At 45.5% G+C, this 25509-nt stretch overlaps 1 protein-coding gene across 1 annotated transcript in view; it reads right to left on the reverse strand.

The window, feature by feature from the left end:
* Window positions 1-13999: 13999 nt before the first annotated feature.
* esrrb (estrogen-related receptor beta) overlaps window positions 14000-25509 on the reverse strand; it is a 37817-nt gene continuing 26307 nt past the window's right edge. Inside the window, exons 6-7 of the mRNA XM_008282757.1 lie at window positions 17463-17732; window positions 14000-14426 (exon numbers count right to left, since the gene is read on the reverse strand). Of these exons, the coding sequence (XP_008280979.1) occupies window positions 14182-14426; window positions 17463-17732 (515 nt within the window). The 3' untranslated portion in view covers window positions 14000-14181. The remainder of the gene's footprint in view (window positions 14427-17462; window positions 17733-25509) is intronic.

Raw genomic sequence — 25509 nt, forward strand, 5'->3', positions numbered from 1 at the left:
ATAATTAGTCAAACGTAATTAGCAGAACATTACAGAATTATTAGGCTGCACAGCAATGCCTTTCATGCTTGTGTGAAGAAAAAGCAAGGAGACGGCTAATCAATGAGCTAATCATGGTATGTGTTTATATACTGGAGCGAAAACAGTTCTTTTACTGCAACGCAATCACAGCAGCTTCGTTCATTTCTTTACTAGGCAATCAGATTTAAAGGTTGGTAAAAAAAACCCATCTGAGTATTGTTATCACTGTCAATAAGGATAAAAAATAATAATAACCGATATATTTATTGAGGAATCTCCCACCTCAGGCGAAGCACACAGACGCGCTGTTATTGTGTTGGCTAATAAGCATCCAGGACTCGGCTCTTGCATGCGAGTGTGCGACAGTGTGTATGACGCAAGCTCAAGTGTTGAGATCTTATCTCATAAAGAGGCTTATAAATGTACAACTATCTCATGTCACATAAAGGAGCCGACTGATTTATTCCTATTGATCAACTGCCGGGGGCCGAGACAGCCTTGTAACGGAAATCAACACTCCCTCACAGCCAAGGCAAGTCTGACTGCGCCGAGACATATGCACACAAGTCGTCTGCCGGACCACGAGGATTAAAATGGAAATTATGCATGATTTATCACGCTTCGCTTGAAAGTAACTCCATGAAAAGAAACGCGGCGCGCGCTGCAGGAAAGACTGGCGGACAGGTGGACACGCGGAAACACATGAATATTGCAACCGCGCAGGCACTCCATCCCCAACTTTGGAGAGCTTTTAAAAAAAAAAACACCAACAAGCGGAGTAAACTGACACCCAAGTTTACTAAGTGTTTATGTGACATCACAGCTGACCAGTGCTAGACAATGACCCTCAACCTGTCTCTGTATGGTGCCCCAGAGGTGTCATAAAACCTGGGCAGGGAGCTTTGCTTGGGATGACAGAGTGCCAGGCGCTCTCCCACCAGGACCTAATTTCCCCCTGTGAAAATGGATAGCACGTCCATAGCGTAGCTTAGTTTAAAATGCAAAATGTGGACATTATCTGGCATGGAGATTCAGCGGCATCCATCACACTATGCTAATGCAGCCCAGTGGTTAAGATATTCTAATGTAAGCCACCCTGGAGATGTAGAGGAATTAACACAAACAGAGCAGGGCGGCGGGAACACAGAGGGGTCAGGAGATAGGACAGGGGAGCTACTGGTGAGACAGGCACTGCCACACACACACACACACACACACACACACACTGGCTCCAATAAAATCAAGCGCACAGCCTTTCTGAGCGTGTGCACAGGCAGACACATCCCATCTGCACACACACACACACACTAACACACACCCAAAATTAACGACGTCGTACGAGGCGATGTCATCTCTGAAAGACAGAAACAGTCAAATCCACAGCAGTGCATTCAAATAGATCAACGATTTCTTAAAAAACAGCAAAGAATCCTGCTTAAGAATTCACTGTCTGACAGAATTCGCTTCTTGCTGCCATATCCAATTCGTTCCCCATTCACATTTTTTTTTTTAATCGCCCTGGCTGGTGTATTGTTTCCATTCACATTACAGCTGGAGGAGCAGTGAGGTTGTTTTCCCATCCTGTCGGCTGTTTGGGACCGTGCAGGGTCCCAGCAGAGTTCTTTTCCTCAGCTTAGCAGCGCTCATGAAACAGCCCTGTCCCAGTCCCCTGCTCTGCCTGCCAGAGCTGTAAGGGAAGGCATTATTATCATTATATTAATGTGACATTAATTGCTTTTACTTTTTCACTCCATTAAGTGTGCTCTATCTCTTTGGGAGCCTGGCCAGATGGTTTATCACTTCCCGTGCTGTTGGTAGCACCATTAATGGGCTAAGACACTGGGCTATAAAATAATTGCGCCGCAGTGTTGGAAATGTTCATCGTGCTAATTGAAAAGTAATTGCGGAGGTATAGTGCAACTGTCACGCCATAAAAGCCTGTCATAGGAGAGGAGGAGGGCTTTCTTGTAAAAGGCTATTGTTTGCAGTCACACAGTACAGCAAGTGGCCAAAGCAATAGAGGAACAGCCTCTATGCTAAATGTTAACAGGGGCAATGATCCATTGAAAACACGATTCTTTTATTCTCCACCACCTCACGTATTAATAAATACATCACAGCGGGACTCTTTTTACACTGTAGTGATTTACATGATCTTAGTGATTTGTTATGTCTGTAAACCATGTCTACATATTGTAAAATTAACACTCTGAGCAGCGGTATATGAGTCAATTAAACGAGTAAAATGACAATTAACAGTTGGGGAAAACTACAGAGCAGGAAGGGGAGTGGCGCGTCATCAGACTGTGTAAACTGAAGCAGGAATGGATGTAAACTATCGGCTTAAAACAAGGAAGCATATGACTGTACGGAGCAAAACATATACTCTGACTTCTGTTTGAACTGTGATCTCTCGTGTGTGTGTGTGTACAGTGTGTGGATGCCTATGCCTGCATGGTGTAGTCACCTTTCATAAAACACTTGCATCTGCATCCCACTATACCATAGATCTCAGCGAGGTATAAATCAGAATTACAATTTCAATAACCACAGCGCCATCAGTAATGAGATATGATTTACTTCTAATGAACTTTGGATATTACAATGCAGAACCAAGAGTATTAAATCGTTAAAGTGTTAATGTAACATTATAAAATGCCATTAAGCTGGCAATTAATCAGCTCGAAAAATAAAAAGGAAGGGTTTAGATTTCTCATTTCTTTGCTGTAGCGAGTGTTGAGGAATAAAAAACCCGTGTAGCTCCGTGACCCCTGACCTGGACGAGGACGCCGTGAACTTTAGGCTTCGAATTGCGTCAAAATAATATGTGATCTGGCAAACATTTTAAAAAAAGAGTGCCACAAACATTTTTATGAGCTGGTTCTCCTGAGGCTCAGCCATGCGGGATGTGTGAGGAAGCTGCAAACAGAGGGGTCCACAGTTTGCGTCCGTCCCTTTATTGATGCAAGCTTGTTGTTTGAGGTGACGCCGCGGGTTAACGGAAGGGCCGGTGGGCGTTCGTTTAAGCCGTCATTACTAAAACAAAGCAGCCTCTCGCTGCTTATCAGCGCCTCATCGACTCCCTTTCCAGGCCCTGTCGCCCGCCCAATCCGGCGTATTGACACTCATTGACTGGGACTTGAGGAAGAACAGGATGGTGAACTTGTCTAACACAGATCAGGGTCAGGGCGAGGGACGGGGGACGGGGATGTTTGTGTGCGAGACCCCCGCGTTCTCGTCCGCATGGATCCAATAGTGCTGCGTGTGCTCCCAATCGATGACATGGGGAGAAAATGAGGCCAGAAATTGGGAGTGATTGATCCCAACAGTTATGACGCCAACGCCCACTGATGTGTTTTGAGCCTTTTTGCCTCCAAACAGCAAACAGACCGTAAACACTGCGACGTGCGCCGGCTGCCATGAGGAGGAAATAAATTCTCTGGAGGTCACGCGACCGGCGTGAACTGTGAGCCACCTCAACCCTTCACCCAATTTCCCCTCCCTCCATCGCTCGCTCTCTCCTCCTTCCCAAGGTCAATATCCTCAACAATTAGTCCGAGGAGGAGGAGGAGGATTTGAAGCATGGTCTCACCCTCTACAAATGCCCCCTCAAGGGCTTTGGGGGGCAGCAACGGTATGTCAGACTAAAGTGAAAAGTGTACCCATTCCCTCTTTATGTCTCCATTTGCCACCCTCATTAGGGCCATTCATGAGCACTTAGAGCCCCCCGCCCCTGCACATCCACACATCACCCCGGTCAGGTCTGCCCTCTCCTCCACGCACCTTTCCCAATCAAATAACTATCATTAAAAGTCCAAAGAGAGGCAGACGAAGCGCAGGAGAGGGCCGCCACCGAGCTACTCGCATCCATATAGTGCGATCATACTAATGTAATATTGATTGGCCCCAGTCGCCATGGCACCAGGACAATAGTCCAGCCTTTCTGGCCACTGGTCAGCCTCCTCCTCCTCCACTTTGCCGGCTACATGATCCATACTTTGGCATACTAAGAGGCACGACTCTCGCGACGCCGGAGTCAGAGGACGAAAATCTAAACGAACTTCATCCTCAAAGTGTGCAGATCAGTGTAACTCTCCGGCTCACCCTCTTTTCCTCTCTTGAAACCGAGTGAGACGCCGGCCGGCCTGTCGAGCCTCAAAGGGAGAGCAAAACAAGAACGTCGGGGAGCCAGACGAGTGTGAAAATACAGCGAGGTGAAGCAAGTACAAATGTTGAGCTCAGAGAAACTGGTCCCCTGTGAGTCCACGTGCAGCGTTACAGAGGGGAGAAAAAAAAAACGAGACGGGATCATTACATTCAGCTCAGGATGTGCCGTTTGTTCTCGCGGCTACTTTTTCTCACATGGAGAAACTTCGGAATATTTGGTACAAAACCCAGTGGCGAGCTGACGTCATGTCGAATTCCAGATATCTGACACAGTTTCTTCAGTTGTTTGGTCTGGACAGCTGTCCCCTTCCATCCGCCAGACCACACACGCGCTCTTTCAGAAAGGAGGGATTTTCAGCTGCAAAAATCGCAGCCCAGAGGAGGAACGTGTTGACGACTGGGAGCCTCCGAGTTTCTTGATGTCTCAGCTGCCTGAAAACAAAGAGCACAGGCCTCCATTTTTTTTTTTGATTCAAGTGAGTGATTTGCATAGAAAAGTTCATAAGCACGGGACATAAGGATATGGTCATAAAAGAGGGCAATAAAAATTTTAACTATGACAGAATATTAAAAGTGGCAGTAAATTGAAGGCAGGCTGCAGAATGACCCTTGTGGAGTGACTTCCTCGGTTGGGACTGCTAATCTCAGCGTGTGAGAGGGGCACTCACTGTACACAGAGAATAAAACATCTCCTGCCGACCCCTGACAGATATGGTTGTCTCTCACACTTTCATCCTGCTGGATAGTTAAGATTTAAGATAATGACACAACGACTTTCACGTTGATGCCGACATTGAATCTTTTTAAGAGGCCTCCTGCTGCCGAGCCGGGACGGCCTGTCAGCCACTGGCAGTGAAAGAGTTGAATGTCTTGCGCATACTCGTTTCCCGATGTCAGGAAGAAATTGTTCGTAACATCGGCCCCTCACACTTGTCTCAACTCATTTATTTCAGCCAAGGTCTGCGGATATAAATAAAAGGAAATGTTACTGGAGCATTTAAACTCGGCGCCAGCCTTGAGACCAGTAATGTAACCACATATCATCAAAAGTGCTGAATCTCCCTTTGTCACCACACATGACATGCAATTCCTCCAAACATATTCATGTTTGTTGCCATTCATACAAATAAATAATCACAGAAAGCCAGGACAGCCCTTTAAAGCTGACCTCTACAGTAATACTGAGTGTCCATCAGATTTATCCTGAGGCCACTAAAAATAGAAATTATTTACCACCCGCGAGCGTTTTCTCCAACACACTCCGAGCGTCTCCTCAGCCGGATTTAAAGGATTTATCTGTGAATGCAGTTCAACAGGTGGTCCATAGATGGAGCTCTTCTCATTAGAATATACATTACATTACATTACAAGGCTGTCCTCGGGTAACTGCGCCGCTGTTGCCCTTCATTCTTCAACAGCATCCCCGAGTGCCGAGCCGCACCGAGGGCTCTACCTCTACCTGCCCTCTGTGTAGGCAAATCAAAGGAAAACAAACAAGCTGCCTTTTCGGTGCAGAAATGTTGATGTGACTCAAACAGATCCAGTGTCCGTTTTAGTTGTGTTTCTCTGCCTTACTTAACACACCGGACCCCTTGTGAGCGAGTGTCAAACCACAAACCACCGGGTCCCCGGAGCAGTATGACTTAATTGAGCTATCCTGGGAAATCTAATTACAATAATGCACAGAGGATTGTGTAATATTCCCTCTGCTCCTGCTCCAACACCTATCCCTCACACGCATGCACGCGCTCTCACGTGTTCACACGCACACGCATGCACACACACACACACAGATAAAACGAGAGGGCGGGTGAGCGAAGGCGTACGGATACGTTAGGAGGTTGTGGATAGGCACAAACTGCAACAACCGTAAAACATTTCACGGGAGATGTTTTAATCATGATTCATGGGCCTGTAAACCTTTAAATAGCAGTCAGTCAGATGTGCTGGGCAGTGAGGACAAAACAATGACAGTGTTATATGATCAGAGAGTGGGCTGCGTATACGGGGACAAAATAAAGTTTATTTCCAATTTTTTTTATTTTTTTTTATTTTTTAATAGTTACTCAAAGTTTGTGTCGAGCAGCAAGACGGAAAGAGTTGAGCTGAAGGTGGGCAGGTGACTTGGGGGAGAACAATATTAGAATGATGGCGCACTTAATTTGCTCATTTGATGCTACACTGTACAGCTGGGCAATGATCATTGCCATATCACTGTAGAGAGTTATTGAGCAAATCACAGCAATTCAAAGGCGGCCATATGCAGCGCATGTCAGCGCCGGTAGAGCCGAGAGACAAGCTATAGAACACGCACACACACAGCGGATTTCCAAAATGATTCATCCTGCGACCACGCTCGCCGACGGTGTTAATTACACCGAGAAGTGTCCTAAAATGCCTGCAGATATGTGAGCTTTGACTACACAAAGACAATAAGAGGAGGATTCCTGTAGCTGATGTTTGTGGGGTTCAGATAGAGGCAGCCGTTGTGTTTGGAGCAGTCTGACAATGAGAGGCGCTTTTAGTGGCGGCATTTTTCACTTACACAAGTGGCACTAAACTGAAATGAATGAAAAAAAAAAAACTAAGCGGATACATTTTTATGATTGCGATGAAATTCGTCTGAGAGTTCTCTTGTGTAAAAAACCCAAATATATCAAAGGCTTGAAAGGCAGATGCGCTCGGTGTATAGATTCTTATAATGTCAATACGTGTTTATGAGGTCTGTTTGTGATGGAGTGCAAGGTCAAAGGGACACAGCGGGAGAGACCGAGGGGAGCGGCGGTGAACTAAGAGGAAGAGGGGGCTGGGATGCTGCTGCTGCTGCTGCTGTGCCCAAGGCCATACCCACGCAGACGGACACCGTATTGAAATTAGCAAATGGACTGCATAGTGTCGCTTGCTGCCCCATTTGCGGTCTCCTCCTCTCCGGGTGATATACAGATGCACCCAGCGAGGGGACATCACTGTTTCAGTGGGGCAGCAGGGTGGGGTGTAGGCGGAGGGGGGATGGCTAACCTCCCCACTGTCCTAAAACGAAATGGGTCGAGTCTTATTTATTTACAGCATGTTTTGCACTCATCCCATAACACTGTAAATTACCTGCATGGTCAAGGCTCCTTTCTCAGGCAAGGAGAGCGCCGAGAAAAGGACATAAAACATGTGATCTATTTGATATTTAATTCAGGAATCACATATGATCTGTCAATTTCCATATATCACGCTTTATGAGTCATATTTTAAATACAAAATCACGTTTATGAATATAAATGCATGAATTACGAGCGGTCATATGTGTTATACGGTGCACAATATGTCTATAGGCCCGAGACGGAGTGTCTTACCAATATTTATGAGAATTCTATAGTACGTCTCATAAGAGGATAAGGGATGGGTGATTTCCTTTGCTGGGGTCTTACGTGGTCGATCATGTGTCTATTTCTCTCTCTCTCATCGCGCTGTTCATCTCCCTCCAAAATGACAGGAAAACGATAATAAGGATGATGTAAAATATGATGCAGCACATTCCGCGACAGGAAATGGAATAAAACATGTTGAGTTCGTTTTGTTTGATGCAAGAACGCCCCGACACCGACTCAAACTTAATTATACGGCAAAGCAGGCAGAGTGGAGACAGTGTGTGTGTGTGTGTGTGTATATATATATATATATGTGTGGAGAAAGAGAGAAAGAATTCCATCAGAGCGAACTCTCTCGGGATCAGACCTGGTCTCTGGCTCAAAAAAGGCAGGGGCCTCCTCCATTATGGCAAACAAGTGCATTTGCTTTAAGGCCAGTGGAGATTTCTAACCTTTGCTTGACATGCCGAAAAGGTCAGGCCCATCCGTGGCCTCCCTCCGGAGTTGAGCCTGACCATTTCCTTCCTCGCTCCTTGGACCTCTGGAAGTCTTTGGTACCGTGAATCCCAGGATTCCGCGGTACCAACAGCGCACACATTTGTATTCCCGCTTTCACGGCTCGCTAATTTTGAAGATTTCATCGCGATATTTCAAAATTCATCAAGACATATACTAAAATCGTACCTGCATTGGTGTAAAAAAAGAAGGAAAATTAATAAAAGCGCTAAAAATGAGTTGAAAGATTCGAAAAAGGAGCGTTTTATACGTCTGATTCTCGCTCAAAAAGCTCACAACGACCACACCTGCACACTCAGACGAGGCAAACGTCTTAATATGATTCGCAAACACAGGCCCCGACGCGCGGTAATAACACTGTAATTGTGTTAAACGCCTGTGAAGTGAGCGCGCACAGCAGCCCGCGTGAGTTTTTCTCCATTTGATGGACGTATCCATGCTTATCAATGTTCCTTATCTCCCTTCATTATTTCCAAACCAGTGGTTAAATTGGAAAAGCCCATAAGAACGTGTGAATACATGGCAGAGGCAATAAAACAGTAGGGAGAAGGGGGCCCCCCCACATCCCACAACTGTGTTTTCCTTGGGTGGAGGGAGATACATTCGGCAGATAGTTGGAAATATTTCTGCTCCCCCCCTCACCACCACCGGCTTCATATCAGTGAGCAGCACAGATAAAGATACAGTTGGGTAAATAAATCTCAAATGAAGGAACAAAACCCTTCACATGCAGTTATCTGTGTGTGTGTGTGTGAGTTTATTACCTACCTGCTCTCTCGCCGCTCGTGTTCCAACAATGTTGGAGTGTGCCGGAGAACACGAGTGCGCTGATTTTAGCTAAAAGTGGCATTTTCTCTGCAACGCTGGAGGGTCATCGCGGTCTCATCCCAACTCGTCTTGTGTGGTGTCTTCTCTCCTCTGGGACGTGCTCTCTGGGGGATTTTTTTTTTTTTTTGCGGGTTCGCCTAATTTTTGCAGTGCTTATCTGAAACAGCGAGACTCCTTCATGCAGCACCAGAACCGCAGTTTGGCCCAGAAACACTTAAGAAGTCTCCATATAATATCTCCACACCTTCAGCAGATCAAAACAAGTATTTAAACTGTACTCATGCTTCAAAGTGTCTCCTTTCACTGTATGATTGCATAATGGTTTGATAAAAAAAAAAATGTAACCAGAGCAATTTGACAAAACTGGGACAAAGGTCTGCTGATGGCCATTAGGTTTTTTAGGACAGCAGCTCAACCGTGCATTAAGTGGTGAGGAGAGCTTTGGAGTGTAACCTGATAAATGCACTTAAAACAGTGAAGATGGACAATGAGAGGGCGAAATCTCAGATGGCCTGGTCTGTGTGCCTGCTAGGCACTTTGACAGCCTATTGATCAGCCAAAGAGAGTCTTGGGCAGGGTCAGAGGTGTGAGGATGCACGGCTCAGATACTGCTAGTGGGACAGGTAACCGGGATCCATTAGGAAACGGATCTACTCTTTGAGCCAATTGTCCTTTTTCGTGGCGTTCACGGTTTCTCCTGCCGAATATTCTTCTCCACAACAACAACACAGCAAACCGTCTGCCTTTTCAAATTGACGTAACGTTTCTGTCTGGGACATTGATAGCCCACGGTTGTGAAAATGCCCAGCTCCTGTTATTGAATAGTAATAGGCTTGTCGGCCGGTGCCTCCAATTTCACAAATGGAGCAATAAATACACATAACAGAATCAGTGGAACAATAAGAATGGCCATAAAGAATAGTTGCGCCTCCAAAAAAAAAAAAAAACACAAGGAGGAGGCGAGCGGAGACGGAGGGGAGGGTCAAAAGAAAATTTGACAAAGGAAAAAGAAAAGTGTGCGTATATGTGAGACAGAAACAAGGAGAGAGAGAGAGAGAGAGGGAGAGAGAAAGATGGTGGCCCACTCTTCATTTCTGTGCCACAAGCTCTCCTGGGCATTTACGTGCTCCGTTTTCAACCTAAGTGTAATTTGAGCCCTGGGTTGATACAAAGTGTATGCAGCAGCTCTGTTCAAACCCAATCACTCACCCTGACGTGTAATCCTTTCCCTCACCATCATCAACGTTGCTTTGGGAATAATGAAACACACTTAAGCAATACACAGCAGTCATACAGCTGCGAGCGGGGCCGCATCTTGATGAGATGCCTCGTAACTCTAATGAAAGGTGTTTTGACCTGTCAATGGAGGTAAATGATTGCCTTGCTACTGTATCTGTGAGAAACTTATTGATGGCAATATCTGGTCCAACCGGGATGATTTGCATGAGAAATGAGGAGCGCGTTGCTTTTAAAAACACGGCCCGGCGTGACTGCTCCACTTTTTTTTTTTTGGTTTGTGCGGGTCTTTTTTCCATCCTCAATTTCATCTTGTTTCTTGCCTTGTGATGCCATTGTTTCCACATAGAGGATTATTACAATTAATTGGCTAGCAAGACATTATTTCAAAAAGGGAAATTGGCTCTTATAATTATATAGAGAAGGGAATACTTTAACTCCCTGGAATATCAGCTTCCTGAAATAATGGAGCTACAGCCCCTCACTTCCACCCACCACCCACCCACCCCACCTCCATCAGCGTTAGCGTGTCTGTCTGCCTGTTTCCTGTGACGGATCCATTTTCAACAGTTCCCGGCCCTGCAGCGGCTGCGGTTGATTGCTGGATGGTTGGGTGGCCTGCGTGAATCTCTCGCTGGCTTGCCTCGCTTACTGCCACCAATCTCTGGTCTTCTGGGAGCTCCAATCTGCTCTTTGTTCTGTCCCATCGCTGAACTTCCACTCAGTGTATCTGTGTGTGTGAGTGGCCATATCAGAATGGGGTATTTACACCGAGCGCGGGGCGGGGTTAGGCGAAGAGTTGGGTTAATAACTAAGTAGACACACTATACCGGTGGTACCCGTAAAGAGCAAGTGTGTGTATTATTAGCATGCTGATGCTTCACCCGCCTCACAGAGCTGCCGGCGTGGCTGTAGGCCTGGAGAGGCTGCTACTGTAAACACCGCTGTGCCGCTTTGAATACGATTCATAAAAGTTTTCCCCATTTTTTTTTTTTAGTCAGAACACAAAAGAATCACAGAGTTCAGTGAGTATTTAATTCATTGATCCTTTACCTTTTTGAAAATCAAAACATAAAAGTTACACAGATATTGGTGATTCAACGGTCAGATATCAATGTACACCATCGCCAAATGATATATTTCACACCATAAATACTCATAGCACAGAAGCAGGAAATCAGTCACCTGCCCCTGTCTGCAATTTGTCATCGAGGGACCAATTCTGACACACTGATGTTCATATAAACACATACCCGCTTAGTAACCAAAATGGGGGGGTCACACCCACTGATGGCCAAGTCGTATGGTCAACGTGAAGCATGCTTTACCTTTACAAACAGATCTATGAAGAATGACGGGGAGGAGGAGGAGGAGGAGGAGGAGGAGGAGGAGATCAGTAACTACAATTACAAATATTTTGGCAGGAGCACTGAGGGAGGAGAAAGAGGTTTTTTTTTTTTCTTCTGATAAAAACATGGATGGCTCAGGTATGTCACAGACGTGAAGATGATATAGAGCAGAAAGTGTTGAATCAGAGAAGTATTGACAATATGATAATGAGGTAGTAGTCAGCAGGGCGCTGCATACTTTATTTTCAATGGTATTTCGGCAACCTACTGTATTGATGCTGATATATTTACACACGTAGACACATCTCGTAATGTCGGACATGTTGTCTTTTTCCTTAACACAGTGTCATATTGCAAGGTAAAAATAATCAAAATCATTATGTTCCTTATGGCTGATCATCTTGGGCCGCTACAAAATTCTATCTGTAAAGATTTCTTGCAAAAGTTTTCATTTATACTGCACTTTTATTGAAAGAAGCACAAAAGTCTTTTATCAGTAGAGCAAATCAAATATAGTTCTGATATACAGGATACATGTTTCTGATTAGAGGGACGTAGAATATGTCACTTAGTAGCATACAAATTCTCCCAAGTCTAAGTAAAAGCATGCTTTTAGCATGGTTTCAGTCAGAATTGGTCCCTGTTGTATTGCACAACAGTAAAACAACTCAAGTTATAATGTCACCCTCTACAGTGGAGCTTGTTAACTGGACAGCGGCTAGTTTAAGTCGGGGAGCAGGAGCGGGAGTGGGTAGTCGCCCTCCATGACGTGGCCAATCAGGCTGCTGTATAAAAAGCCATGCCGGCCACTGGATCAGTGCGAGCCATTGATATCACAAGCATGGCGGCAACTCTACCCTACTGCAATGTCAGGGATTGCTTTGATCACAGTATCATATTGTTGTGACAGTGCCACAATTTATCACATCACATAAAATCCTGCAGCAGTATAAGCATTCGCCTGCAACACATTCTCTCTCACATGGAGACCAGTGGCACGGATCAGTTGGACCGGACTACAGTATTACTCACACCCAGTGTAATGGTCCTGCAGCTAAACACAGGGAGAAGGGAGCATGAGATCTTTCTCCCACCAGAGATCACACCTTGTACTGACACACTGTTGGGTTGCTGTTACCCTTTGGAGCATGCTGACACTTTGTTTCTTGCATAGCTATTCACATGTGCACGCTCGGGCATCCCGAGTTCTCCTCACAGATGCCTGCCTGCCCGCCTCCTGGCTGGTGGGAAGGGTGTTACTCTGCACTGGCCACTGTGTCAACATGAGGTCAAGAAGAAGTGTTCCACGTGTCTACTGTACTCCTGGCGCGAGGCAGCGCAGACAACAACCTCCCGCTGGGTTAAAAATAAACCCAGTGTGAAGTGCCACCACTCCGGCTCTGCACCTGCCATTTACCTCCGTTTGGTCGAAGCCCTATAAATGCAGGCACAGCTATTAAAAGACAGGAGGTGTCTAAAATGGTGAGAGCAGATGCTGGGCACCTTGCTCCCTGTGTGTGGGATGACTCTGCCACAGGCTTAAAGGGGCCCAAAATAGAGCGGTTGACATATGGGCCTCTGATTGTTTGAACGTGGAATCTCCTGGACTTCTGCCACTCGGCATAAATCCTTTGATACTGCCACACCAAACCCGCTGATTATCTTTCACCTGGCCTGAATCAGGTCATCTATTTGCATGTCAAGAGGCAATTTCCACAGGCTTAAACCAACGACCAAATCTGGTTTTCAGCGAGCAGCACCGAGACAAACCGCTTCAGAAGAGGAGAAACACAGCGGGTCAGTGGAGGGACTGAGACACTCACAGGCATGGTCTTTTAGCAACAGCAGCATTGAAAAGCACATGAAAGTTAACCCCCAACAGCTCCCTTTATTGCTGAGTTACTACAGAATAAGACGATTGACTATTGTACCTGCCTATGCTAGTTTGGTTAAACATGGGACCAGCAAGTCTTCCAGTCGGAGACAGATCCACAAAGATCACACGGCTTACTGCTCTGGAGAGGTATATCCAAGGACATTTAAACTGATAAGAGTTCACATTTAGGTAACACCTTTAGTTCTTTTTCTTTTCTTTTTTTTTTTTCCCAGGAGGAGAACAAGAGAAAATGGCCACCAAGTTCACCAGACTTTGAACTGTACACTCGGTCTTTCCAAATAATAAATATATACATATCCTGGTCAAGTCCAGGCAAAAACACAACTGTGAGACAAGTGAGTCTGTTGATGGATGTTGACACCTCTGCTGTCTTCAGAACAAAAAAAATTTTTAGGAACTTTTAGTTTTCTGAAAAAAGAATCTTCTTCATCTTGTTATCAAGATCTGGCAACTACTTATTCTGAAGACGCTGAGGGACAGAAGGGTCCTTCTTCATATACAGCATGACCACCGACAATTAACAAAAACCAAAAAAATTATTACTGTACATAGTATTTCTTATATATTTTAAATTAATCTGCATCATTTTTATATTTATACTAATAACCAAGTTTTGCATTTGTTTTTTTGTTTTTTTATGGAGTGTCCCAGGGTTCCAGGTAGAGGAGGAGTGAGGGAGGTCAGTCTCTGTCCTGCACACTCAGTGGGCGTCTCCCTCTCCTGAGAACCCTCGGCCTTGGTTCAAGTCACTTTCTGTATCAGTGATGCGGCCCTCCGCTGTCGCCGTGGCCCGTCAGCCTCCCTCCGATCAGACCTTGGCCTCCAGCATCTCCAGGAACAGTTTGTGCATGGGCACCTTGCCCTGCACCTTGATGCTGTAAAAGTGCTGCACAGCCTTAGTGGCCGTCTGCCTCAGCAGAGGCAGGGTCATGAGCAGTTTGCCAGCCCGCCGTGGGTCCTCCTGATGCTGGCTGCTCTCGTAGTCCTGCAGGGCCTCGTGGAGAGCGTCCTGAAGCTTCTGGACCGCCTCCATGTCCTCTATGTGCATGGAGTCTGACGGGACGAGAGCACACAGAGCAGCGTGAGAGATTGATGGATTTTCAAATTTGAAAAGGGGAAAAAAAAAAAAACTTGTAAGAAATGTAGTTTGCACTTTGAGACACTGGTAATATAACAGGAGTCGTGCGAAATGGATTTTTCTAAAACAAAATTAAATCTGGTGATTGATCTTTACTGCTCTGTCAGTAGCAGCAAGGTAAGAAACACATTACCAGCATAACTCAGCAGCTGACAAGATAAAGAATGGATCATAAAAAAGAAAAAAAAAAAAAGAAAAAAAAACAACATCTGCTTTATTTTATTTATATATTTATTCTTTGGCAGGCTGGGTGGGGTATTCATATGGCCCTTGACCACTGGGACCGAAAATCAATGTTATCCTGCAGTAACAATGGCATGAATAGCACCCAATCTCTGCTGAGTGAGTGCACGTTAAACACCTCACTGTTCCAAAGGACAGATTGTTTTCAAACACAAAAAAACAAAGAGAGAAAGAAAGGGGGGCTCCATTAGAGAATTGGACACCATAAACGAGCGTGAGTTGAATGCAACACTTGCTTTCAATTAATCTCCTTTCCTGTTCCCCTCAAAAAGGGACCATGAATGTAGACGGGAAACAAACCAGACAGATTCACCTGTGAGAGGACATTTTTTATACGTTCAAAAAGAAGAAAGGTATATTCTATTCTGAGCAACAACAACAAAAAAAACTGTGGCTCTCTCTCAGCTTCAGTCTGCCCAAATCTCTGCCATCCCGCCTCCCGGCCAGTTTTAGAGCAGTCTGCAGTTTCAGTCTGGCTTCCCTCCGGTGTTCCTCACTCCTATAACGTTTCGCTACAGTGCCAGCGTTTTTTACTGATCCCACTGTACATCATGTTACCACACTCCCCTCTAATTCTCGCCTTTTTTTTTTCCTGCCTCTGTTTCTGTCTCCCCTCCTCCACCACCACCAACCCTTCCTTCCTTCCCTCTCTCTCTCTCTCTCAGGGACAGTCCGGGGTCGCGCTTTCTCTCACTGGTTAACTGGCATCTGGCACTCCGGAGGCAGCATGTCATTGGCTGCCTGACTCGTCTCACCTTGGCGGTGCATATTTTACCACACGGGACAATAAAAGGCAAAACAGATTTCAGGCTTCGCCCCAAATTCATTGACTGGAACAACTGTATTCCCAAGACCTTGAGACATTTCTCACCCTGACGGTTTTCAAATCCACAGTGGTAAAATGAAGTAGGTCGTTTTGTAAAGTGAATGTGGGAGGATGAGGAGGAGGAGGTGGGGGGATGAGAGAGGGAAGATGGAAGAACAAAAGGCAAAAAAAAAAAAAATCTCAGATGAGGATGTGGTGTGACATAATTATCTCTTGTTCTTTTCACAGAGGCTGCATTCACATCCTAACAAGCTGCATTTTTTTTTTTTTTTTAACAAATCAAACCCGTGTTTTGTTCTATTTTTCACAAAAACACACACATGCACGCGGACATTTTTTTTTTTTTTTAGCAATAAACTGTGCTTTAATGGGATGTTTTGCAGCGAAAAGGGGGAGGAAAATAAAAAGAGGGATGGAGACATCTCAACAGATGGGAAGGAAAAGAGGGCAGGAGACAGCGAGGAGGAGGAGGGGTAGACTAAAAAAAAAAAAAAAAAAAAACAACTTTGAAGAAACAATTTCCTCGCAATCCATCAGTGAGCCCACGTCGATCCGATTGATAAACTGCTAATTACAAAATCAATCGCTATGAATTTTCACAGCTGTCAGACAGAGGGGCTCCCGGGAGAGTGATCTCCCAGAGACCTTGTTCTAACGTTCCGGACACCCTCCTCCTCCTCCTCTCTCCTCCTCCTCCTCCTCTCCCCTCCAAAGCTCTGTTGTCTGAAAGCAAAGTCCCACCATCAGCATTTTCATTTTTCAACACCCCGGACAAAACAAGGGAAAGCGGCCCGGTGACCCAGGCGCGCATTGATCAGAGCGGGACAGGTCCTGCCTCCTCAAAAGGCGCCTGTCAATAGCGGCGTGCCGTCTTCGCCATTGGAACAAACGAGGCCTATCACTCCCTGATACTCATTCCATTCGACTTAACACATTTTATTGACAGCCCCTGTGCTCCTAATGAAATGCTAAATTTATCTCCCGTGGCTGCTGTGCCCTGCAGCTACTGTTATGGAGAAAGAGGAGGGAGAGGCAGCGCCGGAGAAATACCACAACACGGAAGGTGTTCAATTAAAAAAGCTCTCTCCTCCTCCTCCTCCTCCATCCCTCTCTCTCTCTATCGTACTCTGGCCTTATCTTCCCTCCATCTCTCCATCTCACGCTCCAAACTAAAGGTTACGCTGGAAAACTCCTGAAAAACTAAGAAATGTCATTTGTGAAACTGTGTTAGACAAAACCTAGTTTCTGAATATGACGCTGCCCAGTGCGCATCCCTCAGAGGTCCAGTCAGGAGGAAGTGAAATATCCTGAGTGATACACGAGAGGAACATTTTTAACTCTAAAGCTTTAACTTCAGTGTACTTTTTATATAATGTCTGCATAAAAATGTTTTTCCATTTGCTAAATAAAACGCTACAAGCTTGATTCTTCTCTTCTGTGCGCTGGAGTTTTGGACTACATTTTTATTGCGAAAAAATATCACAACATATTTTAATTAACAGCAATATTTAACCTCATATATTCTACAAATTTTATTTGGAAAAAATGAGGGCAAATGAGTTTTTAAAAGAAAAAAAAATCAGCCATGGATTAAAAATAATCACATCATTAAAAAAAAAAAGAGACGCAGCAAAATTGTGGATTAAAATTTAGAATTCAATTTTATTTCCAAAAAATAATTTAGATATTGGGTTAATCAGAAGACTTTGTTAAATTAGAGTACTTCTGCTTTTTTTTTTTTTTTAACATAATGTATTATTATTATTCTCATATTCTGTGTTTTATGAATTAAATCATAAAATTCCTTCACTTGTAACGCCTAATTCTAATCAAAACGACCACAAAGTCGGCCGTTTATGACGCGTCGTTGACGACAACCCACCTGAGTTGGCGAGAGCGATGGCTTTGAGGGTTACGAACTCCTCCTTCTCCACTTTGAGCTTCTTGTATTTGCGGACCAGCTGCAGGATGGAGACGTAGAGGTCAAGCAGGCCCGTCAGCCGCGAGTGCTCCTCGTCCATGATGTAGTCCTCGGCGTACACCAGCTCGTCCTCGTACGGCAACGAGCGAAACACAATGCTGAGGATGAGGATCTCCATCCAGGCGCTCTGCAGTAGACTCATCTGGTCTCCCAGAGAGAGAGTAGAAAAGCCTGGACGGGAAGAGAGAGAAGCTGCATGACGACAGGATCACAACACGATGGGGGGAAAAAAAATAAATGGAGCAGAGAGTATATTTATAGACGTCTGTCACATCTAAAAAAAAAAAATAGGTGCATGTCTTTTACATGATTTAATAGAAGTATTGTTAATTAAAGAGTATTTAAAAAGTAAAAGAAAGTTTCCCAAAGCAGAAGGAAACCTGAAACCATGTGATCTCGGAGTTGATCAGTAAAACAAACATGCCTCGGTAGCCGGCGGTGCACGCCAAGGCACATGTTAGCGAGTGGTGTTTAATTTTAAATGCACAGTGGAAGGTCCTCTTTGAGGCCGGTGTCAGAGCACTTGAGTGGGCTTTACTGTAAGTGAGGACAGTAAATCGGTGCAAAGGTCCGGGATACACAAAGCCATGTGGTTACCCCTTGTATCCTGTCACTCTTCTATTGGTGTGAGGGGGATTAGCACCGAGACACATTCTCATTGGAGGGGTTGAGGACATGACATGCACTGTGTAACAGGAGGAGGTGACGAGGGGACGCGCACACACACACACACACAACACACACACACACACACACACACACACACGAACAGATACACAAACATGTGTCAACCAGGAAAACAAACAGACACATGTGCACAAGCGGATCGTGACATCTATATGTATGCACATAAATCCATACACATAAAAGCACACTGTGTCGGGGGGTCACATGGTTCAAGCCCAGCCCTGCAGACCAGCTTAAAACCAGGGCCACATTCTTCAGCAGCAGCTGGATGAGCTGAAATTGGCACGGGCGCATCAAACCGCTGTCATTTCCACTCCAACACCTCTACACATGCTCAGAATAGAACATTAAATAAAACAAACTGCTAGATCCCCCAAAGATGAGCTGTGAGAAATTCAAACACATTAAAAAAAAGGGTAAAGGCAAAGGGATAGAGGGACGAGGGAGCCAGGAGCAGACAGCCAAGATAGCCATCTCATCCCTTCTCCCTTCGTACTACCCTTTAGCTGTCAATAAACTGCATGAACCCCCCTCCATCGCTCCCCTTCCCCTCCGCCTCCCGCCTCCCCACCGCATGGCGTTCCTGCAGGCGGCTCATTCTGACAGCATATTAGGCTCTTCAGCTCCGCCCCTGATTAATATGATTGCTTTTACAAGTTTGCTGTTGCCACCCTGCCTGCCATTGTGTGATTAAGAGGCGATAGATTACAGTATTGACCAGGGCGCTCACCGCACCTACGCCCCGCGTTTTCTCTTAAATATAAATGATCTTACGAGGGTGCAGCCACCAGCCGGATGTTTATCTCCGGCTGCCAGGACGCCGCGAACACACATATACACGAGCAGCTCGAGAGGAATAAGAGACGTAATGAGGAAGCGTGAGAGAAAGTGGGGAAAAAACAGGACGGAGAGGGAGAGAAAAGAAGAGCCACGGAGAGTAGTACCTCAGTGTTCAATTTCCCTTATCGTGGTGATGACCACTGCAGGGGAAGAGCTGGAGGATACATTAATTAACAGATTGTGATCAGAATGTGAGGGCCTTCACATTTTGAAGGGGAATCAATAGTCAGTAGAATAGAGTGCTAACTGAAAGGTGCGAGTGCCCGGGTGGACCGGTCAGAGGTCTGAAGAGCCCAAATTAGACCCAACAAAGCAAACTGCCGAAAGCACTCAAAAACACTTGGCTATTATCGGTGAAGGCAATAAGCCATATTTCATAAAGGCCCCCCGTGCCATTACACGTATCCAGACGGCATCTTAAAATCCTTTGTTGTGTTATTTCCTTGTCTGCATACGTGGCCATTATGTCGGACAGAATGTGGACTGGCCGGAGAGAAATTGTCATGCAAGCGTGGACGTGTCTTGATTGCCGCATCAGGTTGGCATCGCAATCACAGGCGAGGCTTTGTGTAGCCTTTTAATGCCAAGGAGGACTGAAGCGGAACTAAAGCGCTGCTCCCGATATGACAGCCCCGTGTGAAGGCCTTGTTCAGGGCTTGTTGAAGTGGCTTTAGAGTTGTTCTGATACAACAGACACCTCTCAGCCATATGCACACATGCAGCCCAGCAGCCTGCAATTACCTTTGACGCTAAAAGTCCTTGAATTTAATCCAGTGTTGTGAGATGGAGAGGTAGTGTTTTTCCCCTGCTCCATCCCCTCTCTTCAGGGCCTAAATTATCGCTCCAAATGGGATCTCGTGTCGTTGCCTCGCCTTTTTCCACTCAATTTAATCGAGTAATGAAGTGACTTCCCGACTCCGCAGGTCACACGGCGCTCCGGCCGCCGCACTCTGAAGGTGGCCCGGTTAAGTGCCGTCGGAGTGGGTGATTTCCTCTAATGAAATATCAATATTTACATCTTCATTTCCAGCCCACTGCCTTGGCGGGGTTTGACCAAACATGACACAATATTGACCAAATCAGAGAGGCCTGTCTGTGCGCTTGAAGGGCCTTTTCCACTCCACTGCTGAGTGCACCGGCCGATTTCTGCCTCAAAGTCTTTGCAGTGGGAATGCAGGGGATGACAACAATGCAGCTCTTGAGTTTTTCTTTGTTTACTTTAGACTTAAGCTCAAACAGCGATTTGTGTTTCAAAAAAAAAAAAGTGACATATTTTATCCTGCAGGAGAAAATCAGTCCAACCGAGACAAAGGAACAAAGGTGATAATAAAGGAGCTACGGCACATAATCGTCCGCACCACCACTAATTCCATCATTAATAGCTCAAAGGGTGCAAACAAGACCAACAACAGAAGCCACAACCGTCATCTCTCCCTTCATTTCCCCCCCCAAAAGCCCTCGGCTGTGGGCAGGAGGGGGCAGCCCAAACCCACAGACGGCTGCTTCAAAACCCCTCGCAGAGATTAATCAGAGCACTGTTTCATCTGCCAGAGCACAGGACGGTCCAAAATGAAATGCTGGAGATTTCTGTTGAGCTGGAGTTCATATTCTATTAATTTATTATTGTTTCCCTCTCCCCGAGGGCCATTAGCGCGGGTAATAAAAAGAGATGTAATTACGAGGCACGGTGGCCCCCTCCAGCTGCAGCCCCCTCGTAACTCACCCTCAATCAGACAACAGAGCAGACAGAGGGAGAGGGAGAGAGAGAGGAAAAGGAAAGAGATGGCAAGAGGGAGAGAGAGAGGCAGAGAAATGGGGGATAAAAGAGAGGAGAAGATATGGGCCAGAGAGGAGGGAGATAAGGAAGAGAGAGAGAGAGGAGAGAGGACCGAAGCATGAGGGAAAAGGAAAAGGGAGATAGAAAGAGGAAAGAGAGTAATTCTGGCTGGACAGGGGCTGATCTATCATGGCCAGCTATCAGAAGGACAAGCAGGCCCTGAAGACTTCTGCCCAGCGGCAATCTCACCTCAGCCAAGTCAAGTGCTCTCCGGGCTCCAGTTGGAGTAAAACTGCCCCTAACAGGACCCCAGAGGTTGAGGACGTCTTTTTTTTTTTTTTTTCTAACCTCAAACCGGGCTGAATGATCATGCTGCCATAAGCTTATTATATATCAAAGCTTCTTCTTCTTTTTTTATTTCAAATGGCAGTTTAAAAGAAAAAAAAAGAGAGGACAAAGGAGAAAAAAAAAGAAGTAAGCACCTCTGATTTGTATAGAGATGTACAACCGGTGCAGAAATCTTTGAGCGGTTTCGTGCAGGTCGGCATGTGTGCAGCGACCTGCAGCTGCCGACCGTGATTCTTCTTGAATTTACATGACAGCATCAGGAGGATCCAATCAATAGCAGCTTGGTAATAAATTGCTGCGCTTGACATAAATAATGTGACCTGAAATCCAGCCACATGTAACAACACAAACAGCTCAGTTCGCTGCGAGCTTTTCCCCTGGACGTTAAATTGACGATGCAACGTTTTTTGTTTTTTTTTTATATTGAGCAAAATCATGTCAATAGAAACTAAATCGACTCGGCGGAGAAGAGGCTGATGACTGAAAATTAATCGCTCCGGCGCTCGCTTTCAGGAGACCCGGCTATCTGCCTTCTTTCGACGTGATAACCAGCCCATTATTCCGCCGCCGGTAGCTGGAGAATGGGCGATTTGACCAGTAGCCTGTGAACGTTATGAGATTGGAGAACGTTAAATACAGTAATCCCCTTGTTTTAATCTGCACCCTATGACCTCGTGACCCGAGCGGAGAAGTGGTTAGCCCTTCCCCAGGGTCCCACCGGCCAATACCGACTTTACATATCTCTGTTTGGTCCCGAAGACCAGGACGAATCAGGCTTTAATCACTGCCATAATTACACATAATTTATCTTCGCTGCCATCAAGTAACATTGCTTAATGAGGGATGGCGCTCTGCTGACGATCACTTAAAGGCACATCAGCACATAAGATCTCACACCGAGATAAATTCTTCACAGACGCTGTAATTTAAGAATTTCGACTAATTTTATAGCGATCATGTGCCAACGCGTAATTGTAATGCTGGATTTACCTGTTCATGTGTCACAATAACTAAACAAAGCCCTCCCCCAACCTGCCTGGCAGATGTCCCCCCTTTTTCCTGGCCCTGCATACTCCTGGCTGCCTATCTGCCTCCGACTTACCCCCCATCTCAATCTCCCTGCAGCTTTTCCGCCTTCCTCCCACTCTCCTGCCCGGGTTCAGGCCTCAGCATCCACCTGATTGCTCAATCTATCTTTATCTCCTGTGTTGAAGCCTACGTCAGAGGGTAAATTGAATATACTAAGAGCTGTCTGTTGGTGTCTATATTTAATAAAGTGCACTGATGAGGTGCTGATTTATTGCCGGGCAGTATTCACACTCTATTACAAGGAGATTACGCAGCTTGAGTGGGATCAGGCTGGCAACACAGTAAGTAGATTTCACAATTTAATGGCAAAGAGAAAACAGGAGCCCGGAGGGGGCTGGAGGAGGGTGGGTGATTATGGTGGAGGGTTGAGCTGACACAAACACGACTACATACAAGAGGCGTGATCTCTTTTTCGACATCGCTGCCTCCATGCTAACAACCAACGCGCCAGGCAGTTGTCTGTCAAACGCGGAGCTGATGAGCGGGAATCCAATAAAGCGGCAGATGATGAATATTCCCAAAACGCCGGAGATGAACAGAACAATGCAAACGAGCCTGATTCATTAGACCCTCCTGACCTGGATCTGATACTGCAGCATGATGTAATGATGTTAGAATCAATGCTGTCAAAAATGGACTTAAGTAGTAAACATTTTTCTGAGTGCTATAAATTCTACGGGTGACATGCCGGAGCAAAAATATTTTTTATTGTGCAGCGGCGACGGCAGAGTGTCAATGTTTGCATGGCCCTTCAGCCTTAAGAGAATTCCCAGCTGAAAACACTCCGGGAAGCCGGGACGGGAACACAAAACAACGAGCGCCTCTTGTATAAACAGAATGCATGGCGGTTTTTACATATGAACGCATGACATTCCCTCAGCGGGTGGGAAGGGTGGTGTGGGATGGCGCAGGGCTACAGGGGTCACGCTAGTACCCCACCGCTCACACACAAGGCAGCGGTGTCAGAGCGGTAAACAGGTCTTAGTGCACAGAAGCTGTCAGTATACTTAGTTCCTCCCTAAACCTCTTGGACGGGGTAAAACGCAGCTTTACATGATGGAAGGGGGCCAGGAGGGGTGGACAGTGGACCGCTATGTGTGTCAAAGGTTGTTAGCACCTTAGGAGCAACAAGCCATCTGTCAGCATCCCCCTAACGCTGTTCCTAATGACCCCGCACCCCTCAGGCAGCGGCTCTGCTTGGCGGTGCTATTTGGAGCAGTGACACTAGTGTCCAGTGATGATCAATTAATCAAAGGCAGATTCAGAATGAGGGCAAGGCTGCAGTCTGGCAACAGCAAACCCGTGAAAAAAAAAAAACAATATTGATATGGTGACACCAGCCCGGTCTGATTGATTTAAATGCATTCATCATCCACCTGAAATAGCAGGAGAAGCTCCGCAACACCTGAAAAGCACTTTGTGAATGTAAACCGACCTTTCACGAGCGAAATATCAAAGTTGACATTGGACCCTGTAAGGCAAAGATATCATCTACGCTAATGATACAGCTTTGTTATCCTCCAATCGCCCTCCCATTAAAACTCAATAGGGCCACTCTTCTCTACATTATGCCACTTTTGAAACGCACTTTCAAATGTTAGCTGAGAATAGGAGGAATTAAAAATCAATTGGGAGAAGGTAAGTGCCAATTTTCGTGACATTTAGATTGTTACATTTGGACTTTAGCTACTAGCCCATCTGTCAATGGCCTAATCAATGTGCTCTACTTCATAATGAACTGTTAATCTTTTTAATTCCATTGCCCAAGGCCACAAAAATCTATCAGAATACAATCAGCATTTTTTTTCCCCCCCTCCACTTTCCGTTCTTGTCCTGTAGTGGATGGATGGAGGGGGAGAAATGTAGTAGGAGCTGAGCATGGTAGGCTGCCCTGGGGTACCGTTGGTGCATGGAGTGTTAGTGCATGGAGTCTCGCTCAACCAGTGAACCGTCTCTGATCAGGTTCAGCCATGTACAACTCAATTATGCAGCCATTTCATGGCCAGAGGACACCCACTGTCCTAATACAGACACCACCAAAGGGACAGGCACAGACCAAGCACTCAGCTGAAGAGGAAGTCTTTTTTTTTTCCAGTTAGATTGTCATTTAATCTCAAAACAATACGTGAGATTTTCCAACAAAGAAAAAAAAAAATTAAAAAGTGAGCAAAAATGAAACCAAAGCGCACGTGTGAGTGTGTGTTTATACAGAAGGAGATCAGCATAATCTACTTAAACGCTATCATCTCGCAGGTAGTGCAAATTGTTTAGTGCAGCATTTCAGTTCCAGGTATTTGCGCACACTTAGAACAGACACTCAGGCTTATACTGCCTCGGGTTTCGGGTTAAATGATCATTATCGACACATTTGGAATGACAAGCCCTTTGCCGCAATCTGTGGGGCAAATCCCATTAACATTATGAATCTATCCACTGTACAATACGTATAAGTATAATCTGATTAACAGAGCTTCAGCAGCATGACACACAAAATCCGAGTTAGCGTGTACACATATTAAAACGATGATGCAATTCAGGATGTGAGATAAAGCCCTTAGCACTTAACACAGTATAAAATAAGTTGTAAACTTGAAGGGTACGATTTATTTAAAGAAAAATCTCAAATCTGAGTCTAAGCAATACACGAGTACAGTTGTGCACCCTCCTTTACTCTTTCTAAATACATGTGTGCCTCAGTGAATGACGCCTGTTCAGTCTATATTCAGCAGTCAGCATGGGAATGTTGTCGTTTTTGCGCACGTCTGTGGCGCTGGTGTAATTTTTGGGTCACAACGATGAGAGTGTGTTATCGGGTCAGCTGTGATCCAGTCCTGACTAAGCTCCTTGGTTAAACTCTCAGTCTGCTGACCATGCATGGCCTGCGGGGAGTGATCCAAACAGTTTAGACGCGTAAGGGACCGGGGCTGAGGCCAGGGACTGGGAGCATATCCATCTCTAATCTCCTTACTATCAGATCTGTACCTGATTAATACCCCTCCTTCTGAGAAGTACTCTAATACCTTTTCGGTACAAAATGCACCTGCACGAGGTCAGCTGGAGTTCATTTCACTTTACTGAAAATAAATAAATCCTATAAATCTGGAAATTGGGATATAAATATATCTTCTTAATTGACTGATATAATACCAAAGTATTCACACACTTTTCTGTATGTTTGTGTGTCTGTGTGAGTGTGAGAGAGGCAGA

The sequence above is a fragment of the Stegastes partitus genome, unplaced genomic scaffold (genome assembly GCF_000690725.1).
Source record: "Stegastes partitus isolate 25-593 unplaced genomic scaffold, Stegastes_partitus-1.0.2 Scaffold8, whole genome shotgun sequence".
Classification (NCBI taxonomy): domain Eukaryota; kingdom Metazoa; phylum Chordata; class Actinopteri; family Pomacentridae; genus Stegastes; species Stegastes partitus.